Here is a 21,859-nt window from a genome sequence, read left to right as displayed (position 1 = left end):
ATAGTGTCTTTCATTTGGCCAGGATTAGCCCTGGATGGATAAATACTTACGTTTAGAGGTTAATTATGAAACATTTAATCTTACATTTGTTTAAATGCCAAAAAGAGTTTTGATTGCTGATTTTTCACATGATCAATGTGCATCTGTTGCATTTATCCTGATTGAATGTAAAAATGAAAGGAGATAGTAAATTATGAAGTAAATAAAAATAAAGTAAGAACCTGACAGTGGGGACGCCTGTCTGGACCGTACCACGTTAGTCTTCAACCAAGGGAGTAGTCACCTGGACCTGTTCTCCTGTTGCATGGCGCAACAAATACCACAGTGAGGTAATAAAGACAGACATTGCTTGTGAGGATCCTGAGCCCCATGATGCTATTTAAATCCTCCTCACAGAGCGGAGTATCACAACGTTGCAGCCTCCCCCCCGCTCCGGGCCCCACCCCCCGCACAGCTGACGGGTGGACGGGCCCGAGCAGGACTGCCATTTTACACTGTGGCTGCTAGCTTGACGCTCCGGGGCGAAACACCGCTGCTTTATGTCGCAGCCAGGGCTTCAGAATCACTGACATCCCACCGACCCGTCTTCAGCAGCTCCCTGGAACGCAACTTTAATGGTGGCGTGAGACACGCGGGTGAGTATTTGCTCCTGGCGAGCTGTCAGATGCCGCTGTTGCTAGCTAATGTGCGCGGAGCGTGCTCCAACGTTCGCTCCGGCGTCAAACACGCTCATGGTTTTTACACCTGCATGAGAAACTCTAGTAGTTTTTGGCCATGACAGTCATGTGTTATTGGATTCATGTTTCACTTGTGTGTGACTTCGCATATGCGAGCTGTGACGTCTGCAGCTGCACTGTTACGACGGGCAGGTAGTGAACGTACGTAGCTACGTACAATGTGACGTACAGTGTGTTTACAGCACGTAAGGTGAGCACCTCCGTGACGTCACTGAGGTATCTCCACTTGTCTGACCCCCCACTTGGACTCGGGACCAGAATGGTTGAAGAAGTCATGCTGTGCAACAATTAACACTTGGTTTATTGTACGAAATTCTGTCCAATAAGGTGCAATTTAACCCCAAAATATTCCTATATAAACAAAAGTGCAACACCATCCATAAATCATGTGCATAACTACTAAGAAAAGTAACGCTGGGCAATGACTAATGCTCGTACTTACTATTAATTGCACAAAATTCAGTTATCAATTGCTGAAATATGGTGCAATTGATCTCCAAATTACAACAATATTAGCAAAAGTGCACTTGTACACAACCACTAAAAGAGTAATGCTGTGCAATGATTAATATTTCTATTTATGATTAATCGTGCAAAATTCAGTAACAAATTCATACATAGTGTGTGGTGCAGTTTATACCCCAAATACTGCAATATAAACAAAAGTGCAATACCATTTGAAAGTGATGTACAAACAAATTAACACTGAACAACCCACATGAGTGGGCATTGTGGAGAAGAAAAACTCACTTCTGAGCATATTTGCAGTTGTAAAAGTGTCTTTCCAGTGAAATCTTTGTGTTTAAATAAAGTTTCTATTTTGATTTGCTGACAACTTTTGAGAATTCTGATAAAATTGGAAGCATTTCCCTTGGTAATACTTCAATATGAAATCAGTCTAGAGAAAATTTGGATTCTGTACGTTGAACGCAATGTTTTAGTTTTTTAGTAATTAGTTTGTGATTTGAATAAAACCTCAATTTATTTTTGCACTCTTACATTCACTGTGATCGGAGGGGAAATTTTCAGTTAGTGTGAAAATGATAAATACTTTCACCCCAACAATATGGATTATGTAACATTTTGTGGTTGGATTCTTGAAGCATAGTTTGAGTTTTTTACTCTGCAGACGTTTGCGCTTCTGTGGAAATTACGACTTAAGTTTGTTTGTTCTAGCTTTTGGGAGTGATCATCAAAGATGCCACAATGCAAGCTGAAAGTCAATATGCAAATGTCAACAATCACTCTATTATAACAGACTATGAGACTGAGTTAGCAAAGCTGGCAGGTGTGAAGGAATCAGGCATAGCTGCTGATCCTCAGCTCTCCCATCAGTGTTGCTCTGTACCAAAATAATCTACTTATTTTAAGGATGTTATATAGAGAAAAGCTCCAACTCTGACCTCCTGACTGCCACATGTTGTTTTGTTTTTTTTATCAGAATTGCTCCAAAAAATCTGTGACTCTTTAATGATCTTCACAGAGTTTAAGCAATCATTTACTTAAATTACCTGAACATTAGCTCGAGACAGGCTTTGATATGTATGTAGCTGCGTAAATATAGAAGATATCTTCTATAGTTTAAAAAAAAAAAAAAAAAAAGTTTTTTCCTTTTTAGAATTTGAGTGAGTCAAGTTGATTAAAGCACGAGGGTCTGTGTGGATGTTCCAGTCTGTGTAATCCTTCTGTAGCAGGCCTCGTTTGCATGACACCATTACAAGTGAAAACGCATCATTTTTGCATTTTCGTTTCAGAAAAGATTTGCGTTTACGCAGCAACTTTCCGAAAACTTTTCTTGAGGCAAACGTTGGTGTTATTGTCCAACTACTGAGCATTTGCAGAAAAACAATTTTCTACAGACTTGGTGCACACACACAGTAACAGTGTTTCAGAGAGGTCCCCCCCCCTGAATTTCCACAAAGATGGAGGATTTTCAAAAAGTTCCACCTTGGGAGCCATTTTCAAAAAGCTGTGTTTTCGGTGGCTCCGAGCACCGTTGTCGTGAAAACAGGGCCTGAGAATTTAAAATGTGACCTAAAACGAACCGGCTTCTGTGTAGCCATAAGTTCTATATCAATTTAACAATAAATAAATATCGACCTCTTCTTTTTCAGTTTTGAATTTCGTTCTGTAACGACAACAGGCTATCTCTGCTCTGTCTGTGTTCTTCTATAGTTTTACGTGTGGTATTCAGGATGTCTTGATCAGAACTTTAGCTACTGATCTTGAGCCGAACATGTTCTTTCATACTAGCTGATCCCCTTACATTCCCTGATGCAGTCCATCACAGACCTGACTTTTTTTTGTCTTTATGCAGATTAAAGCCCCTCTCTATGAGGTGCATTCCTGTGTGTTGTGGATGCACGTGCATTTACTTGGCCCCACACAAGCCGGTATACTGTTGCATTTATGTACTTCGGTCCAGGTACAGACAGCTGGTGTCTACCTGCAAAGGTGCAACTTGAGCCTGGCAGTGTGGCAGAAACACTAAACAATGGTGGTGGTGAGTGTTCAACTTCCAGAGAAAGTTCTCAATTAGCCCATGTCTTACAAAAGCAGGAAAAAAATTATATATTGAAGGAAAAAATATATAATTGACATCGCAATGCAAGGCAACAGATGGCCATAATCATAAACATTGTGGTGAAGTAAAATTTATTTGCTCAAACTTTTCTTCATTAATCCAGTTGTTGATAGGATCTCTTGTACATACATAAGTGTACAGTCAGCACTTCCAGCATTATTTTAATGATTGTTGTGCACAGGAAGGAAAAAATGCTCCACTCATATGGAAATGTGTAATGCAGCTATGATCACTGACATTTCAATGAGGTTGTTACTAGGGCTGAACGATTTGTGAAAATAATGTAATTGCGATTTTTTTATTTATTTTTTGCTCAATATTGCGATTGCGATTATTTTTTCAAGGTCCTCTTCTCATGTATATTTCAACAGACACAAGCAATAAATCAATCAATCTGTATTATAATAAACAATATCAGATTTGTTATACATAAATTGTGCTTTGTTATTGGCTAGGCTTATGTTAAGATAAAGTCAAATGAAGCATGTATTAATATGAAAGACAGTTTATTTATCTTCTACTTCAATTACAGTTGTAAACTTACTAAATACTGTGACTTGCAGTCTTGTAAGCGTTCACCACAACAAGCCAACTGCTTGTCCATTGTGCTTATCAAAGCCGTAAACCCAGGCTGGGTCACTATACTAATGCAGGGCTTCACATTAAGGATTTTGAGTGGTTTGCTCATCTATATTGCAGTAGGGATGCACTGATCCATGTTTTTTCACTTCCGATCCCGATACTTAAATTTATATATCTGCCGATACGATTCTGATACCAGAGCTCTATTTGCTTTAATATTATTATCATTATTGTTGACTTTAAATGAGGCTGTAATAAACTCCTCGCTACAGTATTGTATGAATTGTACAAATGTATGCATGTATTCTCTCACAAGACAACTTGAGGTTAGTATCAGGACACAAAAGGAAGCAGTACAAACTATTTTTGTTCTCTTTGGACAATGTGGGGGTCTACGTGACGTCATCATCTCAGAATAAACTAGTTCTGTCTTTCAAACCTAAGAATCACTTTATTAATTCCCGGGGAAATTATTTAGCAGCGCAGCACAAACAGCAGTGCTTCCAGCTCGAACACAACACAAATGATTGGGACTGTTTTCAGGGAGTTTAACGCGGAGTAGGACGCAGCTTCACGGAGGTGTGAATCGACTGCTCCAGCAGAGGAGCGAGCTCATCATTGTTTTGATGCAGCGGTCAGTGTCATTCTCCTTGGCGAGCTGGCCATTTTAAAATGGTGACGTCTGTTGACAAAGCGACCGCCTCGTTGTACAACTGCTTTGCAAACATCCACGTTGCTTTGTGGTGTTTTGAGTGTAAAATCCGTCCAAACAGCAACATGTTGTCATGAAAAGTTGGATAGCTACTTCCCTAGCCTGCTCGCTGGCTGCAAACTGTGGAATGGATTTCCTGACTCTTTACTCTGGAAATCCAGTCCACAGTTTGCAGCCAGCGAGCAGAGCAGCAGCAGGGAAACACTTGTGGAGTCATTTTAGCAACAGTAAAGCGCAGACGAGGCTTGAATCAGAAATCTCTGCAAGTTGGATCGGAAATTTCCGATCCGTGAATTACGTTGATATCAGAACCCGATCCCGGATCGGCTCCATCCCTAAAAACCACTAGCCCAATCGGCTAAGGTGGGCAGATCACACGCGAAGGACGCGTAAGTCGTCACGTGACCGGATCACGTGAGAAGTGAAATCGCAGCCCTTGGGATTAGAAAATCCTGTTTTAATCATATCGCAATATTATCACAAATGCAATTAATCGTTGAGCCCGAGTTGTTACCCATCGTTATTCGTACATATGAGACCGCATGGTCAGTGTTGGGCCTGAACGAGTTCACTGAACGCTCGTTCATGACCTCGTTTATAATGTGGGCGAATGTGAACTGAGCCACTACTTTTAAAAAATATATATATTTTTTTTTTACATGCTTTGAACTGAGGATGACTCAGCTTTTTAAGGGTTAACGAGCTTCATGCCCCTATATGTGGGTGATGCATTCAGGTGCATCAAGTAACTCCGATATTTCTTTTGTCTTTTTTTTCTTTTTAAATTTGGTGGGTGAGGCTTATATTCAATATTCCGGAAATGGCTCACAGCAACATATTGGGGGGGAAAAAAAGAACTATGAAATAGTTAATTTTTCGAACTGTGAATTTAGTTAAAAATTTGGAATTATGAGCTGCACTAGTTCATCTTAAAATTTGTGAACTGAACTTTGAACTAGTTCAAACATGCTCCGAGGCTCCCTGAGCAAGACCCTCAGCCCCCCAAGCTCCTCAGGACACACTTGTGAAAGACATTATTAATCTCAATGTGTATCTGTGTCTCTATCAGCTGGTGTTTTGTGGCCATTTTCTTTTTTCAAAAGCTCTTGTTTAACTGAAGTGGAGTCGGTCATTATCATTATCCTTGAACTAATTAAGGCCTTGTTCACACTGCAGTGAAAATGCAAAACTTTATTTGCATATTCTGTTATCCGTTTACACCACAGCGGTGCTTGGAGCCACTGAAAGGCAACTTTTGGCGGCGGCTCCAAAAATAGAACTTTTTGAAGATGCGCCATCTCCATGGAAGTGGAGGGGAGGAACTTTTCTAAAATGCTGCAAGTGTGAATGCGCACCACGGCCATAGTAAATGATTTTTCTGCAGATGAGCGAGTCGATGGACAATAAAATTAAATTTTAACCATAGATAGATTGATAGACAGGCAATGTTTATAGTGTATTGTTCTCTGTGTACATGTGTGTGGTTTCATTACAAAAATAAACAACAATGCCAAGTTGTGGCCCTACGTGAAAACTACATTGTCTTCAGCATTTATACACTGCCGTGTAAATGTGAAACTATTCTGGGAAAAAAGCGATGCGTCTCTGTCATCCTGAAAACAACATGAAAACTGTTAGCATTAGTTTGTGTCTACAGTAGCTGTGGCTAGAATTCACAGTCTTGATCAATGTTTGCTTCCTTTTTAGAAGACCTTTCAACTTCATGTCTGTAGTTTGCTTCAGCTGTTTCTTGTCATTAGTTTATGAATTGGTTTAACTGGTTTCTCCTTGTGGGTGCATGTAGGGCTGGGCGATATATCCAGTATACTCAATGTATCGCTGTTTGTTCTCTGTGCAATATAGAAAATGACTATCGTGAATATTCGACTATCACACTGTAAGTTTTAGCCGCAGGCATTCAATTGGCGACCAACTGTCAGAGACAAAGCGAGCGCTCCTACAAACGCCCCGTACTCTTGCCAGAGCTGTGTCATACACCTTAGCTGAGCAGAGTGCTTGCAGATTGCGCCCATCGCCCCGAGGCAACACCTCCGTCTGGCTCTGACCATGGTGCAGGACCCCCGGATGAACGCTGCGGGCTTGCGTCGCCTGCCCATCGTTCTCCCCCGCTACGGGTCATCTTGGTGGGTGCCTGCTCGGGGGAGGACACCATGGCATGTGCTCCATGTCTGGCACCATGCGGGGGGTCCGCACTCGGAACTCAAACTGTCAACGCGGTCAAGGTGGCCCAGCCCAGGCTGCCCACTCCACGTGCCCTCTGGGTACTCAGCCAACCTCCAACGGTCCAACGTCTCCCGCGACACGGCGGGAGACGTGACCATGTCTTATGCTGTCGAAACCACATAGCAGAAGACATGGTCGCAGTAAGTGTGGTTGAAAAGTCTGGATTCAGAAAACACACTTGACCCAAGATGAAATTTCCAAGGGTCACAAATATTTAGCTGAGAAAGCTCTATCTGCGTTGTTTATTCAAGTGAGAGAAGGAAATAAATAAATAAATGACAATTTCATGATGGTGCTGTTTAATAAATACTGCTTTGGCAAGATTCACTTTGTTGTGATTTCCCCCTTATTGCATCCAAGTTAAATATTAGCATTTATTAATGTAGTTTGAACAATAATGTTTTAATGTAGACATACAATCGCCATACTAGTGTGATTGCAAGCATCAAAAGTGTTGAGTTCAGGCTAAGGCAAAATATCAAGATATATATCGTGTATCGTGATATGGCCTAAGAATATCGAGATATTGAGAAAAGGCCATATTGCCCAGCCCTAAGTGCAGGTGCAAAAGGAAGAGTCATTCTAATAAGTGATCCAGTGATTCTATGTACAACAGAAGTCGTCATCTTCTTTGATCAGTGAGATGTATTCAGTTTTCTAAACAGCTATACATTTTTTGCGCCTCACTAAAGGTAGAAAACTGAAAGAGTGGTGTTTGGAACTGATCTCAAAATGACTACAGACGGGTCAAATCCTAAAACTGAATCTCCAAGCAGCTTGATACTCCTTTCACTGTAGTTTAAGAATACTCAAGGTCAGTGAGATCACGTGCACGTGATACAAATCTGAATAATTTGACAATAATTCGGGAGGATCTTCGGCCATGTTTTAGTAGCATAAACTAACGCTGCACCGTTCAAAATGCAATATATTTGAACTCACTGCAAACTCATTATCGTTCATCACCTTCTAAATTTGTATTGGTTTTGTAAAGATTGTTTTTGTAAGAGTGGGTGATTCATTAATTGCACTCAGCTTGAATCGACGTATTAGTTTGGATGTTTCTCTGCCCTGAATGTAGCTTTTACTCTTGAGTTTCTTGAGTTTGTTTTGGGACTTTACCTGCAGACAGTGTCTGTCTGTGCCTGTTATTCAGATATCTCTACTATCAGAGTGCACAGACCTTGTCTGAAACACAGATACAACAATTAACAGTTGGACGTGCCCTTGGACATTTTCTGTGTCGACTCACTGCTAAAATGTGCTAGATTATTCCATTTCAAGCTGTTAGAATCCCCTGAGGAGGGGACTTAAACACAGTGCACCATGCAAGAGGCATCTATACACAACCAATCAGACTGAGTATTGGTGATCGTAGTGGGGATTATGCATAACCACAGATTGAACAGACAGCTGCCCCTGAAAGTTACAGAAACGGTCTGAAACAAACTCTTGGGTTCATGTTACGATTAGATGCAGTCTTCATTTGGCTCATCACAGTTTGATTTGAAAATAAACCAAACAATGATGACTGCTTTTTGTTTTGATGGGCTTCATGTTATTCAAAAAAACATTTTATTTTTGTCTGGAAGTTCACCTAGAATGTGTCCACGTGAGTGTATTTCACATAAATGTACTCTGATTGTTCCTGATCTACTTGCTCAAACCTTATTTTTTTTGTTGCATTTGTAAAGTAGGTAAACCAGACAGAGCTGGCTTTTTCTTCCTCATTCAAGTTAAATGATCATTGTTGGAGAAAACAACTACTGTGCTACAAAATCTGCATGCTCATGTTAAAAAAACAAAACACACATTTAACCATTCTACAGCAGCTTTAGTCATGTGATCTGAAGTAAAATGTCCTTTTTTTTTTTAGGGTATATTGAGGTTTCTTAAGCTGAATGCAGATTCATCACAGCAACGGACATCATTTATCTGTTGGTACTATTTTGTTGAATGCATTTTTTTGTTTTTTTTTTTGTTTAGAAAATCTGTATGTCAATCACGATTTGGTCCTGATAGTGTCAGCGGTTGGAGCCAGTTAAAGCAGAAGTTAAGAAAAACAAAACAGGTAGTACTCTTTGCAGTTATCCTGTAGTAACTCATAAAATGTAATTGATCGTTTTGGGATTTGTCCTAAAGTTTTCTTGTAAAAGTCATGACTGAAGCTAACAAAGCACTAAACACTCTTTAAGGCTCCCAAAAACAGAGCAATTTTCGGCCGTCTGAGACAAAAGATCGGATCGTGGGAGAATCGTTCGTAAAATCTGCGGACATTGCACAAATTGGTCGGCTTTGTGCACAGTTCTGGGACGGCTGAGGTATGACTCGTAAGCCAGCAATCAATATCGGACTGTGTCTGATATTTGGGGAGTCATAGCGACAGCTGCGATCATGTCAGCTTAAACAAACCAATAGAAATGCAGTATAACATTACGTAGTTATCCTCACGACACAGGATTTTTCTCCAAACATAAGAATACCTCAAGGGCGAGAGTTCTGTCCATGTTCTGCACCTTTTTTTTTTTTCCTGAAGGGGTGGTGCATACTCGTGCATACGACGTTATAGTCTTGTGTAATCACGTCAAGTCTGCGCAGATTGATCTACTTTTTAAACCTGGTAAATTATTTGCGTGATGACGAGTCAAAAATGTGTGGATCATAGGAATTTAAAGTTTTCACTGTGAGTACCACCTGAGGAAATGTTGGCAAATCACCACCATGACCAACATGAACATATAACAGTGGATCACATACGGATTTATTTTTGTCTCTGGACAAGAAATGTGTCCCCACGCGCTCTTTTTGCGAGGCCAGCGGATAACATTTTTTGTTCCTGGACCAGATCCGGTGTGATCCTGGCCATGTGAAAGCATTTAGATATTTCAGGACTTGTCCGGAGTGGTCCTGGACTAAAATGTATTGATCCTGCATGTTTGTGGTGGTCCAGGACTGCTCGGGACAGATTCATAGCTTAATGACCAATAGGAGCAACGCACAGTCACATGACTGCTGTAGACTGACAAGGGAGAAACCACGTGGGATACTAGCTGAAAACAATCTGCTCCAGTCCTTTTCACTCTGTCTGCGGCAACCTGGTCCGGGACCCTGGTAGAGTGCAGGGCTACACAGGATTTTCTGTTTGTCCGGTCCTACAGAATTCTCTCTGTTCACAAAGCAGTCATGTTGAGTATTTCTAACAGCCACACTGTACAAAGCAGTGTTTTCAGATTGATTTCCTAAAAACTTTTTTTAAAGTAGCTGCCTACTTGAAAATGTGTGAGCATCACACCTGTAAGTACGAGGTTGCAAAATGTGTGTGTCGTTGGCCGTGCCATCCGTGTGTTGTCCACCATTCAAGAAAAGAGTTATTTATCAGACAACCTCGGAGCGATGTTGGAGAGTGATTTATTGTTTTTATCAATTAAACGACAGTAAACCTAGGCGTACCATTTGTGAGGGCAGAAAGTGAGCCTGTCATCAGTCTTCAGCTCTCCACAGCTGCATCACTGTGGTTTGTTTGCTCCTCCTCATTGGTCCAGACAGGTAGAGGCTCATTAACACATGAAACTGCACACCACGAGGAGGAGCTGCACATCTGTGAGCAGAACTGATTAACGTGCAGTTGCTTTTTTTAAGAGAAAAAAAAAAAAAGCGGTTTCCTCTTTCTGATATTTTAATCTTCATTTAAACATAACTGCTGCTGAATTAGTTGATTTGTTCACAAATAACCCATACATTTGTGGTTTCTTTAAAAAGACATTAAAAGTCAATCTTTTTTTTTTTTTTTTAAATCTTGGACAAAGTTTGAAAAAGAAGTGCATCTCAGGAAGTTCCTTTTTCACCAATAAAAATAAAGTTTTAGTTTCAGTGTCAACATAAACGTGTACAATAATCATTCATCTAATCATGATCAAGGTATTATGGTTACAGCCTCTCATTTGTCATTTCACATTGTTATATGAAATTGTCCTCTTGAATGATAAGAAGATAACTTCAAAGAAGGTTTTTTTTTTTTTTTTAAATCAGGTCTCATGAGAGAAAGCCAGTAGAATCTCTTCAATTTCTTTTGTTGTGTTTTTTTTTTTTCACTACATATTTTTCTTTCTGGTCTCTTGTTCTTTTAAAATGGAACTTTCAAATCCCACTTCAGAGTTGTTAGTGTCCATGAGTCATCTTTTTTTTTTTTTTTTTTGCCCATGTTTTTTTGTGATTTTCATTTTCTTTATCTCCCTGTCGCTGTTTCAACAATACCTGTTTCATGTGTAAAATGTGTGAGTGTTTGTTGTGTGATAGTTTTTTTTTTTGTGTGTGTCTTGTCTCGCTGTGTTGTCCAACAGTAGCTGTATAAGGCTCTGGATGGATTGCCTCGACCCCGAAACCCTGTATGTGTCTCCAGAGCAACCTGGACAGCCCTCCCTCTCCCTCCCTGACCCGGAGGTCTCCAGCTTGGCTCTAGAGGGGTAAGAAGTGTGGTTCTGATCACACTCAAAACAAACTGACCACACCTTCTATCCACTTCTTTCTATTGAACAGGGTAGCAAGAGAAAAAAGATTCTTCCACAGTTCAGTCGGTTAGTCTATTTAAAATTCCTCTGTGGAAAAAGTGAGTACATCTCTTTTGAAGAACAAACTTTCTGTCTCTTTGAGGCCTTTTGAGACATTTGGGAATAGTATATTTAAGAACGTTATTCTTTTCAAATCCCCAAACTTTGACACATCATCACTGTAATAACATTTTGAACTATTGCGATCGCTTGAACTTTATGATGTTGATGTCTTTCTGTTTTGGGATGAAGACGAGATTAAATAATCTTGTATTTGTCCCACAATGGGGAAACGGTACAGTAATATAAGACACCAAAAGAAAAGTATACGAACAATAAATAAGTAGGAAAAACAATATAAACAGTAACAATGATGTGTGTACAGAATTAGGGCTGCAACAACGAATCGATACAATTCGATTATTGAAAATGTGTTGGCAACAAATTAAATTATCAATTCGTTGTGTCACGTGATTTATGCGTCACTCGTCATTTTACGGAGCCGTTTAGTTCACCTTTGGAACTTTTATCAATGCTGGCTGACAGAAATAAAGTTTAAAAACAGAAGCTCAACCTGCAGAGCAGGTACACGTCTTTGTATTGGTTCAGTTATGTGCTTTTAAATAACCATAACATATTTGGTGTTTGGTTCGTTCAAAATCAACTGGTCCTACACTTTGAGATGCTTTTTTTTTTTTTTTTTTTTTTTTTTATCCGATTCATTGATTAATCAAAAAAAATAATCGTTAGTTGCAGCCCTCAACAGGATAATGTGCTGCTTTTGTTTTATAATCACATACATGTTTGTGTTTCAGAAGCAGAACACTTTGTTGTATTCAGTCTGATTTTTTCTTATGATTTTATTTTTGCATTTGTGCTTCTCACCTTTTGCTCCCAGTTTTAATATATTGTAATATTGAAACAATATACCATCATTTTTAAACACCATGAAGGACTGCATGGCTCTATCAGATTGTCTAAATGTGTTTTAATGTATGCACAGTGCAGGACAAATCCATAACTTATTGCAGGTCATTCTCAATACATTCTCTGTGAGTGTGAGATTGATACGACTGTAGATTTGTAATCTGTGGTTTAGCTGTAATGTTACAACGCAATGTCTTCTGGTTCAGTTTTAAATATATACGGTGAAGGTTTCCTTCTTTGTGTCTTTTAATTCAGTGCAACAGTTACAAGAGCTATGTACAAATCTATACAACAGTGATGTTTTTTTTTTTTAATCATATGAGAGGTGGGGAATGTTGTAGCTTACTTGATATTTCTAACATTTCTAATGGAATAATGAACACAATGATGTGACAATGGCAATATTCCAACTTGTTGGTGTGAGTAACTGTTGAGGGGATCACTTTAAATGCCAGGGCCATGGTAAAGAGTAATTATACTACTCCGAGGCAGAAGATGGTAATTTTTCATTGTTTTATTGTTAGGATGACCTATAGATCACTGACCCACTACACATCACAGTAGAAATGAAATAATATTGTTGCAGACGACAATGCCACATAAATAACTTAATACTACTGCAAAGTGTAAATGGCATCACACCATTCCCGAGATGGAAATAATGACATTTTGCCCTAGCAGATTTAACATCATACTACTTTACCATCTGTAGGGGAGGACACATTGTTACTGATTTAAGTAATATAATGCATAAGTTTATATTACATTTTATATATGTATATATACATTATAAAGTTATTCATTTATTTAGGTGGAAAATGTCACTTATGCAGCATTGACACCATAAACTTCAGTTAGTTTCCTGTTATTTATCACTATGTGATGAAGAAATTGAAAGGATATTTTAAGCTATTGTAATTTTGTAAGGAAAATCATATAGTCGCGATATTAAGTGGGCATGGACCTCTTATGTTTGCGTTCAGAAGCTGGTGCTGCATCTCAGTGTGAGTCACACTGTTGGAGACATCAATTTCATTTTAAATCAGTCATCACAAATTAAAACTACATTTATTTAAAAAAAGCGTTCTTTAGCTTTCTTTAGCCAGTCGGCACAAATCTAGTGCAAAGTTATCACCACAGCAGCAGAAAAGTAAATAAATAGACCTCTCATATTGGGCATTTTCACTGCCTCAGCTCTAAGTGCTCTTCAGTTTGTGTCATGTACCTATTCATATGCACATACAAATGAGGACGGGAACCAGCCAAGGTGCTCGTGTCTTCCGTGTCTTCCTCAAGAACACTTGGACATACAAACATGACGAGATGAGGGATCAAACTCATAACGATGCAACTGAAAGACAATCCGTGGAAATGGAAATGCAACATTGAGTAGCACAGTGTTTATGGCTGAACCAATATGTAGCATAATGACATTCACTAAGATGAATGTCAATACTTGCCATCAGATAGCAGAGCATAATTGAGAATATACCATTGGGTGACAAAGTGATAATGATGTGGCACCCTTTGGTGGCACAATGTTAAATATGTTGCACTATTGGGCAGCGCAGTGTACACGATAATACACCATTGGGCAGCGCAGCATAGAATACATTGCACCATTATTTGGTGCAGTATTAAGGATGTTGCACCACTGGGTCGTGCAGTTAAGGATGGTAGGGCAGTGTTGAGGATATTGTACCATTGGGTGGCACACTATACAGGACATTTCACTATTGGGCATTGTACCATCGGAAGGCACATGTGAATGATGTTACCGTATATTACACTTTTACTATTTACTTTCAGCTACGTATGTGAGATTATAATTAATAGTGTTTTTTTTTTTACAATACTATTGTTGATACCTTTGAAAAATAGTGCTATGAACTTGTTTAACTCATGTTAACACACACAAAACTAATGAGTCATGCTGACTTTACTTCTGTTACAGTTGTTACCGTAACAACAGAAATAGTGCTCGTTGTAGGTAGCTGTGCATGTAGATTTTTCTGTGGTCTATGGGCCACAGCCAGCGTTATTTGACGTTGCCTCACTTCTGTTTTGACACACACAACTCACACACAAACCAGTGTAGCATGTAGGAGAACAGGGCAAACACAGCCCCCCTCAGGCCGGAACCTAATTGTTAGCCCCTGGTGTGGCTAGTCCAGGGATTAGCTCCTGACTGGGGAGTACTATTCTCTTGCCCTTTCATTCCCTCTGCCCACTGGGCCTTATCACCATCAATCTGACACCCTGTTTATCTGACGCTGCAGCCAGATCTGCTGGCCTAGTAGAAATGTTCACAAAGGCCATGGATCATCAGCATTTTGATTGTGGTGGGCCAAATGGCCATTACTCCCTTTGGCCCCAGTTATCCCAGCATCCCTCTGGACTCCATGATCTCCACACAGTGTTTAGTTCCAGTCTCAGAACCTGGAAAGCCAACCCGAAGGCACGCATCTGAGGCGAAGGTGTCCTCTCGGCCAGATCTTGTTTGTTGTGTCCTTGTTCCAGTCAACGGGTCGTCCATGTGGATTGGTTTGTCGTGAAGCTGTTTTTCCGTGCGTTCTGTGCACTTTTGCCTGATTACACCAGTGTCCACCAGCAAGTGTACACTCTGGAGTATAAAACCGCCGTCTAATCGCTGTGTCGGTTTGACTTCATCGTGTTAAAGAAGAAGAAGTAAGACAGGGAAACAGATTTTACCATCATGGCTTCTTTTAAGCTGGATTTTCTCCCAGAAATGATGGTGGACCACTGCACTTTGAATTCCAGTCCCGTGTGAGTACATTTCTCCGCCTGTCTTCGCAGTGTTATTCATCTCATAGGCTTGTCCTGTCAGCCTTTTCTTTATCATGATTTAGCATATAATTATTACGTAATTGTGTCTCTCCTGAATTTATTCTTGATATAAAGTGCTTGTTAAATATCCACATGTCTGGTTCTGTTTGAAAATTGGTTTGATTTACAGAACCGTTTTCCCAGGACTTTGAAGGACTTTGCTAGAATGTCTTCTGAAGTTTAAGCCTTAAAACGTAAGAGTCGAAACGTGTGGTCAATGTCAGGCTTTCAGTGCTATTAGGGATGCACCAGCACTAAAACTCGATCTACTATATTGGAAAGTGACTAAAAAGTAACATAAAAGAGGTTGTATTTATATGAAAATGGGTGCTTATGCTATATATTAACATATTAAAAAAGGGGGTCTGTCCAGGTTTCCCAATGTAGTTAGTTCATGATATTACTTTGATTCTGGATACTGGTATGATTGCACTAAATATCTGGTGTCACATTTAGGTTTTAGCCTATAGATTTATTTATTTTTTAAAGATCTTATCTAGACTCATAGATTTAAATGTGATTTTAATTTATGATGCTGCTCTCAGGGTTTGTAAACTGAATGAGTCGTCCCTCTTATTGTACCATTGTGCGCTGGATGTGAGAGCCAGGCTCCACTCTGCAGCATAATAGTAATTATTATTCAGTCACAATGAATAACTGACTGACTTTGCAAAATTTGCTTAATGGGCAAAGTCAAGGGGACTAATCTGCCAACTTTTTTTTTCGTCATTGCTGAAGAGCATCACCGTTTAAAATAACATTTAGGGCTGATAGCAGGTCAGCTGTCACTAATTAACACTTAATTGTGTGTGACTTTGGCAGTTTGTACCTTTTTGGTTAAAATTCTATCGCAGAATGATGCACAAAAATATTTAAGACCCATTTAAAGAATCAGTTAGAAAAAAAGTTGGGAAAATTTTTTTTTTATAAAAGCATAAAGTAGGTTTGTTGAGTTTTTCCAGTCTTGGTTTGTTTCAAGAACTCTTGAGAATTTCAATCCCTGACAGTGCAGTTTCATAAATCTAGACACTTTAAGGATTTTGTGATTTTGTGTTTGCATGTTGTAACAAGATCATTTGACTTTTCAGTATTTTAATACATTTGTTTAGATGTAACTTGGGAAAACCATTAACCAACATTATCACATTGTGAAGATTTGAACTAAAGGACCAAAAAGCAAAATAACTTTAAATGCTATCGTTATCATGTGCTTATGCTGGAAACTTTAACTTTATTTTTTTTCACCCCTTGTCCTGGTCGGCAGCTTAGGCAAATGGTATTATGTGATTTGAGAGCCTTCCGGTGTCATAAAGATAAAGTTTCTTCCTGTTGCAAGAGCAAAACCTGTTCTATCTGTACCATCATGATATTTTGAACATTCTCCTTTGTGACATTAACTTTCTAAGCAAGCAGGCCACGTGCATTAATCAATGTGTAGTTCTTGATTAATGAAGCAATTGATAATCTCTAGATCACATTTATACTTGGCTCATCATTTACAAATAATTCAACAGTCACAGTAGACTAGTCATTGTCAAATGTTCTAGTAATGTCAAGCCATTCTACATGTTGCACCCAAAATGTGTTTCTCAGATATTGACGTGCTCCTCGAGTCATTGGTGAAATGTAATACGGGAGATGTTTTCGGCTCAGACCGAGCTTTCCAACATCAAATCATTTCACTATATCATTTAAAATCGGGACAAACGCAATGAAATGACACCCATCAGTTTAGTTGCCTCACAGTCTGCATAGTTAACAAGTGCTTCCCACAGTTGGTGTATTATATTGGTAGTCTAGAGATGCTAAGGTGGACTCTATGCGAGTGATATTATTGAACTCAAACAGAAACTGGCCTCTCAGGCACTGTGAGCTTGTGTTCTGGGCATCTGGAGCAACACCTCATAAGCAGGACATAGGGATGTGTACTCGGCCCCTTTCTCTACATTCATCCCTTCAAACTGACAAACCTTTGTGACCGTTGCTGATGACACCACTATAAAACTGCCTATATTTAAACATGATGAAACCGATGTCTCCACTTTATTATTAGGTTGTTTGTCACTCTGTACATTTCAGTGAATATGAGCCCAATGAAAGGCTCTCAAAGTTCTTTTTTTCCTGCCACGTCTGATAGTTGAAGTCAGACTTTGAGAAATCATACTTTTTCCTTCTAAATGACACACAAGCTTCTCATCTGATACAGTGAAGTATTTTGTTTTATCTATTTTTAAAGTATACTGCATTTGCTTTGTGACCAAGGGCAAGTGTGTGTGTTTTTCTTTTTTTCTTTTAGTTAATTCATCCTTCTAATTGTTTTGTCTATATGTGACGATGACAAAACTAAGGAGACAGAAATGCTTCTCTTTTTTTTTTTCTCCATGGCATCATCCAACTCTTCCCAAGGTTTCCCAGGTCTTTGTTGAGGGTGTTATCTCACTGGTGGCTCCTGGACCACCACTGACTGTACCCAAAAAGTATTCTATATCTGCCTTCTATCAGGCCTTTCTTTTTATGTTGACTCATATTTCTGGATCACGTCGCCCCCAGAAAGTGAAGACATTTCCTTTGGGCCTCCTGTTGGCCTAATTTTCTCATGTCATGTCTTTCCAGTCATCATAACATTGTTATCGTCACCTATTTCCTTTCAATAATCAATTTTTATTCAGTTGTGGTTTAGGACCGATCTTTGTTGGAGCCAGACATGTTTCTGTCAGTGGTCGACATTTCTTAGTGTTGAAGTTTTGAGTAACACACTCACTGATTCTTTTCCTTTCTCTGCAATTTCTCAAAAAGAGATGAAGTCTTTGTGTCTTTCTTTTGATTCTTTTGTTTTTCTCATCAGTTGCTGTATAGTATCTAGTTCAGTGCAGAGGGTTTATAACTGATTACTGAGGTAAGGCATCGTGGTTGCATCTGCTTCTAATGCATGATTGAGAGAAATTATTCACCCATTACTTGTTGTCTAGGGAAAAAAATGTATGTTTGCACATTTTGACTCGAACTTCTAAAGTTTCCTTGCTTAAGCTTTATTGTAGGTAGACATAAAAATATAGATCTGTAACATCTTATTTCGTCTTATATTTATAATATTGAACAATCGCACCCATTTGTCCATCCATTAGTGTGTTGGACTCAGGGAGGGTTTGCCTGATTAAACTCAAAATTGCATTAGTGGTGCTGAGTTTTCTCGGTACTTCAAGGAGTTGTATTACTGTGCAAAGACGAGTGGCTCACAACTCATGTTTATTATGGATATTGCATGCAACAGTTTTGCCAAACTGTTTTCAGGAGTTTAATTTGCATGTGTTGTACATGTTGGCCTTCACCACTAGCATTGCTTGAAGGACACAGTGGGTGAAGGACAAGCTACACACTGAATAGGTTACAGTGCCATCAACAGGCAAACACATAATCCTACACACAAAATACAGTCATACAGAAACGGTTTGGTTGATAAAAAGATATGTTGTGGGAAATGCAAGTTTCAAAAAGGGAGAATGTGAGAAGTTAATTTGCTGTGTCGCTCCACAACCAGGAACAACAATCAGTTTAAATTGGTTCTCGGGTTTGAGTTTACTTTAGCGCTATTTGGCCCAAGCTGATGGAAATTATTTTACCTGTTTTTATGACAGTTAGGACATGTAGCCCAAGTTTATTAATTTTGTGTTTGATTTTGTTATTCGTGCCTTTATTTTATTTTTAGTTGACAAATTAAGATAGAAATTCAATAAATGACCAGAACAACAGATCGCAATTTAGCATTTGTCTTCTCATATGCTAATAGGCCCAGTAGATTCTGGTTTAGTTACATTTTGAGAAAAATAACGGATCAAAGTGTTTCTGGTACATTAATCATTTTATAGCACCATTATGGTTTTTAAGTTAGACCAATATATGCTGCACACCCAGCAACCAACATGTTGTGCTGAATAATTTTTCTTTTAACTGTATGTAGCGTTGCTAAACTTAAACACTGGAGTCATCAGTGCTGTGTGTTGGTAAGAACCTGGTGGGGTAACATGTGTCACAGTACAGGAGCTACCCATTCAAAATATTACAATCAATTGTAATGTAAACAAGCACATCATGTTGCCCTTTTTTATATCAGATATGGAGAAATTCATATCAAAATAAGAATAAACTGTGTTGGATATTTGAAGTTTAGTCTCCTTCAAATATCCAACAATACAATACTTTGTACAACTCGGGAAACCAGGTGCTTTTGTTAGTGTACTTTAACGCTAGTGTTGTGATTTAAATTTAGTTGAAGCAATTTCCTCCTCCTATTAAAATAATAATTTTTCTGGTCTATCAGATAGAAATGATGGGAATAATATGCTTCATATAAACAGGTCTGTGAGAAAATTTCTATTCGGTGCTTTCTAACTATCTTTATTCTTCATGTTCACACTTCTTTTGGTCAGTTCTCCATTGTTGGGGACAAATTATTTGTTGTCCGCTTAATCTAACAGTGGTTGTCAAACAACAACTGTAGGATTCTCAAACATGAATGAGAAGCATTATCCTGATCAAATTATGAACAAGAGAAACGTTTCAGTGTTATTTCAGCAAGCTTGATTAGTCCACCTTACAAATCCATCTTCATTGCTTCAGGTACATCCACAAATGGCTGGCAAACAAGAAACTAGACTTTGGTGATGAAACCAGATCAAATCAAGGCCTGGAAATGCAGCGTTGCATGTTCTCTCTGTAGGGTTTCCTTCTACAGCTGAAAAGAAATGTGCTTTGGAGTTTGATTGTTGACATGAAATGTGTGAGATTGTCTGTGTTTGCTCTGATGGCCTTCACCCATACCTCCAACACATTGTGGCACCGAGGTCCCATTTTTGTGACATTTCAACTGAAATCGCATTGTTTTTGTGTTTTCGCGACAGTGTTTTGAAAATGAGGTCTCTTTACTCAGAAACGCAGAAATGCTTATAACTGTCATTGGCATGCCAGGCCACTAGTGGGAGCTGTTTGTTTTTGTAATGCAACCACACACGCTCAACAGAGAGCAACATGCAAAACATTAACAATGAAAAAACACAGACACATTTGTATACACAGATGATCAAGTTGGATTGTTGTTACAGTGACTGTCAACTATAAAACTACCAAGTCCCAGGAGAACATGGACTGGGAGTCATGACACTCGGGAGGAAACTTTGTTCTTATTGTCCAGCTACTGAGCATGTGCAGAAGAAGTATTTAATACGACTGTGGTGCACAAGTGAAGTAGCAGCGTTCAAAAAGTGCCACCTTGAAAGCAGTTTTCACAAATTTGCATTTTCAGTGGCTCAGAGCACCTTTGTTGTGTAAACGGACTCTAAAACGCAACAGAAGTTTCCTATTTTCACTTGGAAAATGTTGTCACTTCCCTTCATCTGAGTACAGACAGTGTTGACAAGCTGATAACTGAAGGTCTTTAGTCAGTTATTCTGTAGCCTCCATTCTGACCTTCAGCTTCATGTCAAACGTCCTCACTCATACAGACAAGGACGATGTAAAAATGTAGCCTGGAGGCAAGTTTAATACTTCAGATTGGTGGTTTGGGGCTTAGAGACAAACATCTTTTTTGTGACCCAACAAGTCCTCAGACGATCCTCGGCTTTAAAAAGGCTTCCTAAACACTGAAGGACACTTTACAAGACAAAGATAAAACAATAAAACGGCAGATAAATGCTTACATAGACGATAAAAACTACTAATGTGATCACAGTGATGGTGTTTGAATGTAAGCAGCTTGCAGGGAATTGTCTTGTTGATGTTTTAGCTTAGTTTTTATTCCTTTAATGGACAAGACGAGGTCTGTGACCAATGTGCCTTTCAAGCTAGAGGGACGCTACATAAGTGGTTCATAATTCCACTGCTTCCTTTATACCTGTTGATGTTTTACTAAATATAATGTGATCCTGTGTGATTACCAGGACTGGATTTTACAAGTAGTCTTGTGTCCAACCATTTCCTGCCACTTGTAGATCACACATGTGCCACTAAAGATTCTGTTGATGTGAAGTTGAAGTGGATGATGTGTGTTTATAATTAATTTGTTATAAGGATGTGAAAAATTTAGTTAAAAAAAGACAAGAAAATACCTGCCTAAAGAAACATGATATTTGTACACTGTTTTTTTTAGTGGCAGCATGGTCTGTGTGCTGCTCTGATGACATTGGAGGTAAATGTATTGCATAATATAATGACAAATAAAGTGCAGTAATTACTGGTTCACATTTTTAAAATAGCTGCAATGATTGGCGTTTGGTTGTTTTATAGTATGATTAATTGGTTAGGGGTTAAAAAAAATTATGTTTGAAGCTTCTTACCATAACTTTTTCCAGAATGCGTCAGTGCTGTATTTCATATAAGTTGAACTCAAACCTCCCTCTGAAAAGACAATAAGACGTCCAGGCCCATACGTTTGTCTCTTTTCTTGTACCATCTCTGCAGAGGGAAGAAGATGAACGGGTCTCTGGACCACCCCGACCAGCCGGATGTGGACGCCATCAAGATGTTTGTCGGCCAGATTCCACGGTCATGGTCCGAGGAGCAGCTCCGGGAGCTTTTTGAGCCGTACGGAGCAGTTTATGAGATCAATGTCCTCCGAGACCGCAGCCAAAACCCCCCACAGAGCAAAGGTCAGCCAGCAGCACATCCACTGCTTTTATATTTCTTT

The 21,859-nt window shown here is 39.1% G+C and overlaps 1 protein-coding gene across 12 annotated transcripts in view; it reads left to right on the top strand.

Moving 5' to 3' along the window:
- The first annotated feature begins 448 nt into the window (after window positions 1-448).
- celf1 (cugbp, Elav-like family member 1) overlaps window positions 449-21,859 on the top strand; it is a 39,804-nt gene continuing 18,393 nt past the window's right edge. For 8 of the 12 annotated variants that reach the window (XM_080458313.1, XM_080458309.1, XM_080458312.1 and 5 more), the window contains exons 1-3: window positions 449-635; window positions 11,200-11,322; window positions 21,634-21,821. In XM_080458313.1, coding sequence (XP_080314439.1) covers window positions 11,219-11,322; window positions 21,634-21,821 — 292 coding nt within the window. In that variant the 5' untranslated portion in view covers window positions 449-635; window positions 11,200-11,218. The remainder of the gene's footprint in view (window positions 636-11,199; window positions 11,323-21,633; window positions 21,822-21,859) is intronic. The other 4 variants (XM_080458304.1, XM_080458305.1, XM_080458310.1 and 1 more) reach the window with 3 other exon arrangements.

The sequence above is a fragment of the Lipophrys pholis genome (genome assembly GCF_963383615.2).
Source record: "Lipophrys pholis genome assembly, chromosome: 2".
Taxonomy (NCBI): Eukaryota; Metazoa; Chordata; class Actinopteri; order Blenniiformes; family Blenniidae; genus Lipophrys; species Lipophrys pholis.
This window is presented reverse-complemented; position numbering and strand designations above follow the sequence as displayed.